Here is a 13615-nt window from a genome sequence, read left to right on the forward strand (position 1 = left end):
GAAACATAGTAATATCAAAATGCTTAATAGAAATTGTTGGCTGTTTATTTCAGGGATACAGCAGGCCAGGAGCGATTTCACACCATCACAACCTCCTACTACAGAGGCGCAATGGGTATCATGCTAGTATATGACATCACCAATGGTAAAAGTTTTGAAAACATCAGCAAATGGCTTAGAAACATAGATGAGGTAAGACCTAGAAATTGTATAAACCCTTCATGAACACACATTTGTGTGCTTGGTTAGGAAGAATAAATATTCCGGTTGATCTTCAAGATATAATGTACTGTTGAAGTAATTATTACTGAAGTATTTCTATTTTCTAAAAGTTAATGTTGGCCGGACATGGTGGCTTCATGCCTGTAATCCCAGCACTTTGGGAGGCTGAGGCGGGAGGATCACCTGAAGTCAGGAGCTCAAGACCAGCCTGGCCAACATAGTAAAACCCTGTCACTACTAAAAATTACAAAAATTGGCTGAGCATGGTGGCACGTGCCTGTCGTCCCAGCTACTCGAGAAGCCAAGGCAGGAGAATCTCTTGAACCCGGGAGGTAGACGTTACAGTGAACCAAGATCACGCCACTGCACTCCAGCCTGGGCAACAGAGTGAGACTCCGTCTCAAAAAAAAAAAAAGTTAATGTTGTTATTTGCCTACGTTTTTCTTAAGTTTTTGGGCAGTCTATCTAGAGCCCCATTCAAGACAATTAGCAAGTGACTCCAGAACTCTATATAGCCATCTTATAAGATGACCCCAAATAGAAGCTACCAGTGGTTTTACAATGACTTTCTGGAAATGAATTTTTTCTTAATAAATTTTTATTGAATGAATGAATGAAATATCCAGTAGTAATTTTTAAAAACTTTATTCTTCATGTTACAGAAATATAATATTGCTTCTAGGCATTTTGAAATATATGGAATGCTACTACAGTAAAAACCTAAGAAAATAGTTCCATTGCATGTGAAAATGTTGGGTTTTTTCTGTGTTTTGGGTTTTTTTTTTTTTTTTTTTTGAGACAGAGTCTCACTCTATCACCCAGGCTGGAGTGCAGTGGCCGGATCTCAGCTCACTGCAAGCTCCACCTCCCGTGTTTACACCATTCTCCTGCCTCAGCCTCCCAAGTAGCTGGAACTACAGGTACCTGCCACCACACCCAGCTAGTTTTTTGTATATTTTTAGTAGAGACGGGGTTTCACCGTGTTAGCCAGGATGGTCTCGATCTCCTGACCTTGTGATCCGCCCGTCTCAGCCTCCCAAAGTGCTGGGATTATAGGCTTGAGCCACCGCGCCCGGCCTGTTTCGGGTTTTTTTGAGATAGAGTCTCACTTCATCACCCAGACTGGAGTGCAGTGGCACGATCTTGGCTCTCTGCAATCTCTGCTTTCTGGGTTCAAGTGATTCTTGTGTCTCAGTGTCTTGAGTAGCTGGAATTACAGATATGTACCACCACACCCGGCTAATTTTTGTATTTGTAGTAGAGATAGTGGTCTCGCCATGTTGGCCAGGCTGGTCTTGAACTCCTGGCCTCAAGTGATCTGCCCACCTTGGCCTTCTGAAGTGCTAGGATTGCAGGTGTGAACCACCGCGCCCAGCCTGATGTCACTTTTTATAAGTTAAAGTTACGTATCAAAGCATGTCTATTTCTTTGCTACAGCATAGGTGGCTTCTTGTTAAGAGTTGTTTTTCATGCCTTATTGCTACCTTCTAGGCTTTGAGTTTCATTGAGAGTAACTCTTTGAAGCAAGTTTTGGCAGATACACAAAGACCAAGTCTTAAACCAGTATTAGACCCAAGATAATACCCCTAAGGGTAGCAATCCTAAGGGCTCATAGCCACTTTTTTGTTGCTACAATAAATCTTTAGGAGAAGCTTATTATTTTTTAATAATTAAAGATACACAGATCTTGGCCGGGTGTGGTGGCTTATGCCTGTAATCCCAGCACTCTGGGAGGCCAAGGCAGGCGGATCACCTGAGGTCAGGAGTTTGAAACCAGTCTGGTCGACATGGTGAAACCCTGTCTCTATGAAAAACCCAAAAAAATTAGCTGGGCATGATCGTGGTCACCTGGAGAGTCTCAGCAACTTAGCAGGCCAAGGCAGGAGAATCACTTGAACCCAGGAGGCGGAGGAGGCTGCAGTGAGCCAAGATTGCACCACTGCACTCCATCTTGGGCAGCAGAATGCAACTCCGTCTCAAAAAAAAAGAAAAAATCTTGTTTCTCTGACATATTAAAGGATTATATAACGTGATAAAGAGGAACTTTACCCAGGAATGCCAGGGTCAAAACCTGTCAATGTAATATACCATATCAATAAAGGACAAAACTATACAATTATCTCAGTTCACACAGAAAAAGCATTTGACAAAATCCAGCATTCTTTTATGATTAAAGCATTCGGCTGGGCGCAGTGGCTCATGCCTGTAAATCCCAGCACTTTGGGAGGCCGAGGTGAGTGGATCACCTGAGGTAAGGAGTTCGAGACCAGCCTGGCCAACATGGTGAAACCTCATCTCTACTAAAAATATAAAAATCAGCCAGGTGTGATGGCAAACGCCTGTAATCCCAGCTACTCAGAAGGCTGAGGCAGGAGAATCGCTTGAACCCAGGAGGTGGAGATTGCAGTAAGCCGAGATCGTGCCATTGCACTTCAGCCTGAGCAACAGAGCAAGACTCTGTCTCAAAAAAAAGTCAACAAACTAGGAATAGCAAAGAACTTCCTTAATCCTGTAAGTGACATCTATAAAAATACCAGCTATTATCATACCTGTCCCCTAAGATCAAGAACATGGCAAGAATATCTGCTCTGGCCATTTCTGTTCAACATTATGCTGAGATTCCAGCCAGAGCTAAAAAAAAAAAAAAAAAAAAAAAGAAAAAAAGAAAAGAGCCATCCAGAATGAAACAACTATTTATAAATGGTAGAATATTTTATATAGAAAATCCTTAAAAACCCACAAACATATACCCAGAAAACTCTTAGAACTAATAAATGAGTTCAACAAGGTTACAAGAAATGAGATCAAGATACAAAAATCAGCTTTATTTCTGTACACTAGCAATAACCTAAAAATTACATTGATAATAAAATTCCATTTGTAATAATATCAAAAGGGAAAAATTACTTAGGAGTAAATTTAACCAAAAGAGTATAAGACTTGTGCACAGAAAACCGCAAAATATTGTTGAAAGAAATTAAAGATCTAAACAATTAGATAGCCTGTAGTTGTGAATTGGAAGACAATATTAAGATGGCATTACTACCCAAAGTGATCTACAGATTCAGTGCAATCCTTATCAAAATCCCAATTGCTTTTTTTAAAATTCCCCCTGTGGAAATTGACAAATTGACCCTAAAACTAATATAGACAGGCAAGGGACCCAGAGTAGCCAAAAGGAAGTACAAAGTTGTAAGACTTACACTTTCTGGTTTTAAAACTTAACCACCAAGCCACAGTAATCAAGACATTGTGATACTGACATAAGGATAGTCATAAAGATTAATTGAATAGTATTGAGAGTCTAAAAATAAACTCTTGCATATGTGGTCAGTTGACTTTTAACAAGATGCCTGGACAATTCAGTGGGCAAAAGAATAGTCTTTCCAACAAATGGTTCCGGGGAAACTGGCTATCCTTGTGTGGAAGAATGAAAGTTAGACACCTACTTCATACCATACAGAAAAGTTAACTCAAAATGGATCATGAAGATTGGGCACGGTGACCCCATCTGTAATCCCAACACTTTGGGAGGCCAAGGTGGGGTGGGTTGCTGGAGCCCAGGAGTTTGAGACCAGCCTGGGCAACATGGTGAAACCCCATCTCTACAAAAATATACAAAAAAAAAAAAAAAAAAAAAATTAGCCGGGTATGGTGGCATGCACCTGTAGTTCCAGCTACCTGGGAGACTGAGGTGGGATCTCTTGAGCCCAAGGAGGTTGAGGCTGCAGTGAACCATGATTGCACTACTACATTCCAGCCTGGGCGACAGAGTGAGACTCTGTCCCCCCCCAAAAAAAAAGAATCATGAACCGACATGTAAGATCCAAAGCCATGAAGTGGCAAAAAAAAAGAAATGGATAAATTGGGCTACATCAAATTTAAAACCTTTGTGCTTTGACGGTTCTACCATTTAGAAAGTAAAAAGCCAACCCACAGAATGGAAGAAAGGAGGGCAGACTCCAACAAGTGTTGACAAAGATGTAGAGAAATTGTAACCCTCATATATTGCTGGTAGAACTGTAGAATGATGCAGCTGGTTTGGAAGATACTTTGGCAGTTCTCAAAATGTTAAACATACAGTTACCTTATCACCAACAATTCTGTTCCTAGGTATTTACCCAAGAGAATTAACAATATATATCCACAAAAGGTGTACACAAGTATTTATAGCAGCATTATTCACAATAGCCAAAAAAAATAGAAACAACCCAAACATCCATCAACTGATGGATAAATGTGTACATTCATATAATGGAGTATCACTCAGCCATTAAAAGGCATGAAGTACTGATACATGGTACAATGTGGGTGCACCTTGAAAACATTATGAAAGAAGCCAGACATAAAAGGTCTTACATGATTCCCTTTAAATGAAATGCCCCAAATTGACAAAAACATAGAGACAGAAAGTAGATTCATGATTGCCAGGGGCTGGGCGTGATGTTTGGAGAGAAAAGAGTGATTGCTATGAGTACAGGTTTATAGGGGAATGATAAAAATATTCTAAAGTTAGTAGTGGTGATAGTAGAACTGCCTCGTAAATAACTAAAAAACACTGAATTGTGTATTTTTACAGGGTGAATTTTATGATATGTGAATTACAAACTCAATAAAACTGTTATTTTTTTAAAAACTGAGTTGAGCTTTAACACCTTGCCTTACAATTACAGTTGACCCTTGAACAATGTGGGTTTGAACTACACAGGTAGGGTTGTTATTACTTTGAGACGGAGTTTCACTCTGTCACCCAGGCTGGAGCTCAGTGGCATGAACGTGGCTCACTGCAACCTCCGCCTCCCTGGTTTAAGTGATTATTCTGCCTCAGCCTCCTGAGTAGCTGGGACTACAGACGCGTGCCGCCACTCCCGGCTAGTTTTTTTTTGTATTTTTTAGTAGAGACGGGGTTTCACCATGTTGGTCAGGGTGGTTGGTCTTAAACTCCTGACTTTGTGATCCACCTGTCTCGGCCTCCCAGAGTGCTGGGATTACAGGCGTGAGCCACTGCGCCCTGCCGGTTGTTATTATTTTTTAATTAAAAAATATTTTTGAGATATGTGTCTCACCATGTTGCCCAGGCTGGTCTTGAAACCCTGAGCTCCAGTAATTCTCCCATCTCAGCCTTCCTAGTAGCTAGGACTACATGTGCCACCATGCCTGACTCACAGGTCCACTTAATATACATTTTTTTCAACCAAAGGCAGATTGAAAATACGAATTTTGACATTCACATATAATACAGGGTGGTGTGGGTCCTTCTTTGTATATATGTCTGTTTCACAGGGCTGGCTGCAGTACTTGAGTGTGCGTGGATTTTTGATAAAGGAACTAGGGTCCTGGAACCAATCAGCCATTCCCCATGGATACTGAGGAGATTGTATTTCTTTTTCTTTTCTTTTCTTTTTTTTCTTTCTTTCTGTCTTGTCTTTTATTTATTTTTCTTTTTTTTAAGAGAGAGGGTCTTGCTGTGTTGCCCAGGAGGCTGGTCTCAAATTCCTGGCCTCAAGCAGTCTTTCCGTCTAAGCCTCCTGAGTTAGCTGGGACTTCAGGTGTGTGCCACTGTGCTACTGTTTGTATTTCTTTAGCAGAAGGAGACAAATACAAGTTTTCTGTTCCTTGGAATAGAGATAAGAAATCACAATAGTTAGAATCCTGCTCCTGACGTTTTTTAGTAACATGACCTTGCTTATATACTCTTAAATCGGTGTTTTCTGAAGCGTGTTCTACTTTTTAGTAGTAGTATTTGGCATATGATGTTCTATGGATGAATAAGTTAAATAGGTATTTTTATTATGCAATTTTTGTATGCTTTAATGTGTTGCAAATGTCCAAGAAGGGGAGTTATAATATGAAGGTTTTGAAACTTGTTGAGGTGAAACTTTACATCAAGGGACAACTCTTGGGATCAGTGTTTTAGAACTAGACTGGACATACAGCATGAACAACATTAATGACCCCCTATTTAGTGTTAAGAGTTGGGAAGGGCCAGCTGCGGTGGCTCGTGCTTGTAATCCCAGCACTTTGGGAGGCCGAGGCGGGCGGATCACGAGATCAGGAGATTGAGAACATCCTGGCTAACACGGTGAAACCCCGTCTCTACTAAAAATACAAAAAATTAGCCAGTCGTGGTGGTGGGCGCCTGTAGTTCCAGCTACTCGGGAGGCTGGGGCAGGAGAATGGCGTGAACCCAGGAAGCAGAGCTTGCAGTGAGCCAAGATGGTGCCACTGCACTCCAGCCTGGGCAACAGAGCAAGACTCCGGTCTCAAAAAAAAAAGAGAAAGTACAAAGTTGTTAACATGTAAATAAAATAAGTACCTAACATAGCCTGGGAGGTGAGAGGAGCGACTTTAAACTGAAACCTGAGGAGATGAGAAGTTACCCAGAGAAGGATGGGACTGATACAAAAAGTGCAGTGGATTCCAATTAAAGACAGATCATATATCTTAATTTACTTTGGGTAGCTGGGGAACATAACTACCTTGGCTATAGGGGTATTTAGAGAAAGGTACTTTGGACCAGATAGCTTAGGAAGGACAAATCCTTAGGAAACCCAAGTCTCAGATTATTTCTCTAATAGATATAAAAAGATGTTCTTTTTTTTGAGACAGAGTCTTGTTCTGTCACCCAGGCTGGAATGCAGTGGCACAATCTCAGCTCACTGCACAAACTCCATCTCCCAGATTCAAGTGGTTCTCCTGCCTCAGCCTCCTGAGTAGCTGGGATTACAGGCATGTGCCACCACACCTGCCTAATTTTTGTGTTTGTAGTAGAGACGGGGTTTCACCATGTTGGTCAGGCCAGTCTCGAACTCCTAACCTCATGATCCGTCCTCCTCAGGCTCCCAAAGTGCTGGGATTACAGGCGTGAGCCACCACACCCGGCCAAAAAGATGTTCTTTTAGCTCCAATTTTTACAAAGTAATGTCCCCTCCTCCCCCCTTTTTTTGAGACCGGTTTTCACTGTTTCCCAGGCTGGAGTACAGTAGTGTGAACACAGCCCACTATAGCCCAGACCTCCTGGGCAAATTAGTGCTTTTAAATAAAAAAAGGAAAAAGGAAAAAAAAAATTAACAGGTTCTCATGTTACTAGTCAAATATCAGAACAACTTTGAGGCTTTTATTTGTGAAACATATATTGGTTTCTGAATGGTTTCATTATTACTAAACTTTAACATTCTTTTAAAGTATTTGTTGTTTCTATTTAATGATAGACAGTGATCTCTAAATCTGGGATTCTCAGTCAAGGACAGTTTTATATTTGTCAATTTGTGGAGATATTTTTGGTTATCACAACTTGGGTACAAGAAGAATGCGGACCCAAAATGTCTGTATGGCCGAAGTTGAGAAACCTTGGTCTAAATGCACCTCTCTGTGTTAGTACCTTGGGAAAATTAACCATATTTTAAGCTAGTTGCAGTCTGCATGTGTAATTCAAGTAGATAGAGATATATGTCCTCCTGCATAAATACGTCTCTTTATGGGTATGTCTGTGTGGTGCAACTACCAATCTTTCTTTGGGTGTTTTTGCCTTAAGTGGTTGTAAACACAATGTGTATCTGACTGAAAAAAGATTAATGTGCATGTTGGTATAAGAAAATGTATGAGAGAAGTTCTGTGTATTCTGAGTGCTGTTTTAGTGGTCCCCTGGCTCAGCAGTGAAGTGTTTAACCTCATAATGCTTGCTTCTTATTGTTAGTAAGATCATCCAAGTAAGCATGATCTTAGGTGTGAAGGTGTGTATAGGGCCGTGCACGGTGGCTCACACCTGTAATCCCAGCACTTCGGGAGTCTTAGGTGGGAGGATTGCTTGAGCTTAGGAGTTCGAGACCAGCCTGAGCAACATAGCAAGACCTCATCTCTACTAAAAAAGTTTTTTTTAAAGCCGGGTATGGCAGTGAATACCTGTAGTCCCAGCTATTTTTTAGGCTGAGGTGGGAGGATCACCTGAGCCCAGGAGAATCATATTTATGCTCTGAAATGCCACACATGTATAAAGAATTATACCTATTTCCTCACTAGTCCCAGAATGCTGATGTGAGTTGGCGTGGAGGTGTAGTAGGTTGTAAATTGGTGGTCACATTGCTAAAGCTTTTTTTAAAAACAGGCTGAAAATACCTTAACACTTATAAATTTATATATAAGGTAATTTTCCTTTTTTTGTACTTCATTGGTCATTTATTTATTGGCTTCGGCATCCTTCCATCGGCCTGCTTACACGTAACTTACAGGTGTTCTTAGTAGAAGAGTGGCTTCTAAAGCTACAGATAATTTGTCTTCTCTTTGAGTGGAGGTTCATGGTAGTGTCTCTGGTAACTTGCAGTGTCTGGTAGTGATTAGGATGTGGGTAGATTATTACAGGTCACTGTGATAATTTGTCCATTTAGTAGTTGGGAGCCTTTTAAAACCATGCTTCTGTACTTTTTTGGGATCATGAACCCCTTTGAGAAATTAGAATCTTACCAGAACGATGTACTTACACAACTTTCAAAGTTTTATATGTGCTCCTTGAAATTGATGATATCCCTGAAGTCCATCCTTAGATTCTGAGATCAGAATGCCTCTTACTGACTCTTAGCACATGGCAGGATTTTAGGAGCACCTGGTATATTGCTGCTTATTACTGGATATTTGCCAGGTTGCCTTTGTTTTAGCAGTAACATAAATTAAGAGGCACTAAATTCAGGTAAGACCACGGAATCCCTAAATACGGAGTTTTGTTCTTTTTTCTTGAGATGGAGTCTCGCTCTGTTGCCCAGGCTGGAGTGCAGTGGCGTGATCTTTGCTCACTGCAAGCTCCGCCTTCCGGGTTCACGCCATTCTCCTGCCTCAGCCTCCTGAGTAGCTGGGACTACAGGCACCCGCCACCACGCCCGGCTAATTTTTTGTATTTTTAGTAGAGATGGGGTTTCACCGTGTTAGCCAGGATGGTCTCGATCTACTGACCTCGTGATCTGCCCGCCTTGGCCTCCCAAAGTGCTGGGATTACAGGCGTGAGCCACTGCACCCGGCCAGCAAGTTTCTTTACAGTATATTATAATTTTTTTCCCCCCCGAGATGGAGTCTCACTGTGTCGCCCAGGCTGGAGTGCAGTGGCGTGATCTCAGCTCACTGCAACCTCCACCTCCTGGGTTCAAGAGATTGTCCTGCCTCACCTCCCAAGTAGCTGAGATTACAGACGTGCACCACCACACCTGGCTAATTTTAGTAATTTTAGTAGAGACAGGGATTTGCCATGTTGGCCAGGCTGGTCTCGAACTCCTGACCTCATGTGGTCCACCCGCCTCAGCCTCCCAAAGTGCTGGGATTACAGGTGTGAGCCACCACACTCGGCATAATTTTTCTTTGTTAAGCTTGTGATTCTACTAAGGGTATCTTCCCCGCAACAAAAGAGTTGTTTTCTCCCTAATCCCACCTTTGTCTACCCCATTTTAAACTGTCATTGACCCTTGAACTGCAGGTCCACTTACACATGGATATTTTTGTTTAAAGAGATGGGGACTCACAGTGTTGCCCAGGCTGGTTTCAAACTCCAGGGGGTCAAGTGATTCTTCCTCCTCAGCCTCCCAAGAAGCTGGGATTACAAGTGTGTGCCACCACACCCAGCTCTATAAACAGATTTTTAAAAACAAATATTTTGGAAAAAATTTTAGAGACTTGCAACAATTTGAAAAACTCACAGACAAGCCATATAACCTAGAAATATTGGCGGCAGTGGGGGAGATTAAGAAAAAGTTAAGTATATTGTGAATATATAAAGTATATGTAGATACTAGTCTATTTTATTACTACCATAAACTATACACAGATCTATTATTAAAAGTTTAAATTTATCAACACTCAAACACACAAAACAGAGCCCATACATGGCACCTTTTGCAGTCAAGAGAAATGTAAACAGAGATGCAGTATTAAATCATAACTGCATAAAAATAACTGTAATACATACTATACTACTGTGATAATTTTGTAGCCACCTCCAGTTGCTATTTTGGTGAGCTAGTATGTTTCCAAGTGTCTGCTTAAAACACCATGTGATGCGGATTATCTCCCAGTGAACAGTTTGTGTCTCCAGTAAATCCCATACTGCAATCAAAAGTGATCTTTTGTGGTTCTTGCGTGTTTTCATCGTGTCTAGTGCAATACTGTAAACCTTGAATAACACCATCAGACCTATACAGAGTGCCACTAGTGATGCCAGAAGCACTCCTGAGAAACAGAAAAGTCATTACATTACAAGAAAAAGTTGAATTGCTTAATATGTACTGTAGAATGAGGTCTGCAGCTGTGGATGCCCGTTATTTCAAAATAAATTAATCCAGCATAAGGACCATTTTAAATAAAAGAAAATTTGTGAAGCCATCACTGCAGCCACAGCAGTAGGTGTGAAACCTTGCACTTTTTACAGAACACCTTTTTATCTTGTGTTGAAAATGCAGCTTTTATGTAGGTACAGGATTGCTGTAAGAAAGGCATACTTGTAGGCCCAGCGCGTTGGCTCACGCCTGTAATCCCAGCACTTTGGGAGGCTGAGGCAGGCTGATCATGAGGTCAGGAGATCAAGACCATTCTGGCTAACCCGGTGAAGCCCCATCTCTACTGAAAATACAAAAAACTAACCAGGCGTAGTGGTGGGCGCCTATAGTCCCAGCTACTTGGTAGGCTGAGACAGGAGAATGGCGTGAACCCGGGTGGCGGAGCTTGCAGTGAGCCAAGATCGTGCCACTGCACTCCAGCCTGGGCGACAGAGCGAGACTCCGTCTCAAAAAAAAAAAAAGGCATACTTGTAGACCATGATATTCAAGAAAAAATGAAGTTATTTTGTGACAACTTAAAAATGAAAGAGAAGCTAGAGGAGTTCATGCCAGCAAAGGATGGTTTGATAATTTTAGAAAGAGGTTTGGCCTAAAAATGGCAGGATAACAGGAGAAGCAGCTTCTGCTAAGACACAGCAGACAAGTTCCTGGGCACCATTAAGAAAATCATTGAGGAAAAAGGATATCTGCCTGAACAAGTCTTTAATGCAATTAAAAGTGTCCTATTATCAGGATGGTGGGGAGGGGGGCAGGCTCTAAAGGACATGAGTGTTAGGAAAAGAAGAAAGCACAGGGAATTAAGGCAGGAAGGGATAGGCTAACTACTGTTTTGTGCAAATACAGTTGGGTTTATGATCAGGACTGATTGCCCGTATATATAAAGTTGCTAACCCCCAAGACTTGAAGGGAAAAGTCTTTTGAAGCTGCCAGTTTTTTGATCATTCAACAAGAAGACCTGAACACTGAGAATCCTTTTTCTGGATTGGTTCCATCAATACTTTGTCCCTGAAATCAGGAAATACCTTACCATGATGGGACTGCCCTTTAAAGTTCTTTTGATATTGGACAGTGCCCCTGGCCACCCAGAACCCCATGAGTTTAACACCGAAAGCATCGAAGTGGTCTCCTTGCCCCTGAACACAGTGTCTCTAATTCAGCATCTAGATCAGGGGTCGTGAGGACCTTTAAGGTTAATAACACAGGGTACTCTAACCTCAATAGAACAGCATGAAAATCTGGAAGGATTACACCGCTGAAAATACCATCATTATAGAAAAAGCCGTGAAAGCCATCAAGCACAAAACAGTAACTTCCTGCTGGAGAAAACTGTGTGCCGATGTTGAGCATGATTTCCCAGGATTTGTAGCAGAGCCAGTCAAGGAATTTATGAAAGAGACTGTGGATAAGACAAGAGCTAATAGACACCAACCAGAGGAGTCAACAGAAGATGATTTAATGAAGATGCTGGTGCTTCCAAACCAGCACTAGACGATAAGGAAGAAGACAAAGAAGTAGTGCTAGAAAACAAATTGACTGTAGACAGTCTGGCAGAACGATTCTGATTATTCACGACTGCTTTAGACTTACTGTACAACATGGACCATTATATGATACAGGCACTGAAACTGAAGCAAATGATGAAAGAAGGATTGGTTTTGTATAGAAATATTTTTAAAGAAATGAAAAAGCAAAAAAGAAATTACAGTGTTTTTCCGTAAAGTTACACTGAGTGTGCCTGCCTCCCCTTCCACCTTCTCTACCTCTTCTGCCTCTGCCTCCCCTGAGAAAGCAAGACCAACCCCCTCCTCTTTCTCCTCCTCAGCCTACTCAATTTGAAGACATTGAGGATGAAGACCTTTATGATGATCTACTTCCACTTAATGAATAGTAAATATATTTTTCTTCCTTATGATTTTCTTAATAACATTTTCTTTTCTCTAACTTTATGGTAAGAATACAGTATAGAATACATATATAAATATATGTTAATCGACTGTTACTGATAATGCTTCTGGTTAGCAGCAGGCTATTACTAGTTAATTGTTCGGGGAGTCAAAAGTTATACATGGCACCCCCTTACCCCCATTGTTCAAAGGTCAACTGTATGTTTCAAATCAGCATATTTTATAACTTTTCTAGATTTTGTTTTCCTATAGCTACAGGAAATGAAGTAACCACAGCCATTTGGCAGTTTTGTTGTTGTTTTTCTTTTTGTTATTGTTGCTTTTTTTTTTTTTTTTTTTTTTTTTGATACAGTCTTGCCTTGTTGCCCTGGCTGGAGTGCAGTGGCGATAATAATAGTTCACTCCAGCCTTGAGCCCTTGGGCTCAAGTGCTCCTCCTCCTGCCTTGGCCTCTTAAAGTGTTGGGATTACAGGCATGAGCCCCTGTGCTCAGACTGTTGTTGTTTTTGAATAGTTTTTAAAATTGTGGTAAAATACATACAACATGAAATTTTCATTTTAACCATTATTTTGGGGTATAGTTCAGTGGTGTTAAGTACATTCTACTGTTGTGCAACCATCACCACCATCCATTCTCCAGAACTTTTTCATATTTCTGAACTGAAGCTTTTCATCCATTAAACAATAATTTCTGTCTCCCCCTTTCCCCAGCTCCTGGCAACTGTCACCATTCTATTTTCTATGAATTTGACTGTTATAGGTACCTCATATAAGTGGAATCATATAGTATTTGTTCAATTTGTAAGTAATTTACTTCATTTAACATAAACTTTTCAAGGTTCATCTACGTTATAGCATGTGTCAGAACTTGTTTTTTTTTTTTTTTTAAGGCTGAATAATATTCCATTGTTTTTATATGCCATGTTCTGTTTATTCACCCATTGTTGGATATGTGGGTTGTTTTTGCTCTTTTACTATTGTGAATAATGTTGCTGTGAACACTGGTGTACAAATATCTGAGTCCCTGCTTTAAATTATTTTGCGTGTATACCCATAAGTAGAATTGCTGGATCATATGATAATTCTATGTTTAACCCTTTGAGGAATCACCAGACTTTTCCACAGTGATTGCACCATTTTACATACCTGCCAACAGTACACAAAGGTTTCGGTTTCT

General features: G+C 40.9%; 1 protein-coding gene across 1 annotated transcript in view; it reads left to right on the plus strand.

Moving 5' to 3' along the window:
* The window catches only part of RAB10 (RAB10, member RAS oncogene family), a 109501-nt gene that overhangs the window by 82741 nt on the left and 13145 nt on the right, over positions 1–13615 (plus strand). The window contains exon 3 of the mRNA XM_010383020.2: positions 54–192. Coding sequence (XP_010381322.1) covers positions 54–192 — 139 coding nt within the window. The remainder of the gene's footprint in view (positions 1–53; positions 193–13615) is intronic.

The sequence above is a fragment of the Rhinopithecus roxellana genome, chromosome 17, assembly GCF_007565055.1.
Source record: "Rhinopithecus roxellana isolate Shanxi Qingling chromosome 17, ASM756505v1, whole genome shotgun sequence".
In the NCBI taxonomy this organism is placed as follows: Eukaryota; Metazoa; Chordata; class Mammalia; order Primates; family Cercopithecidae; genus Rhinopithecus; species Rhinopithecus roxellana.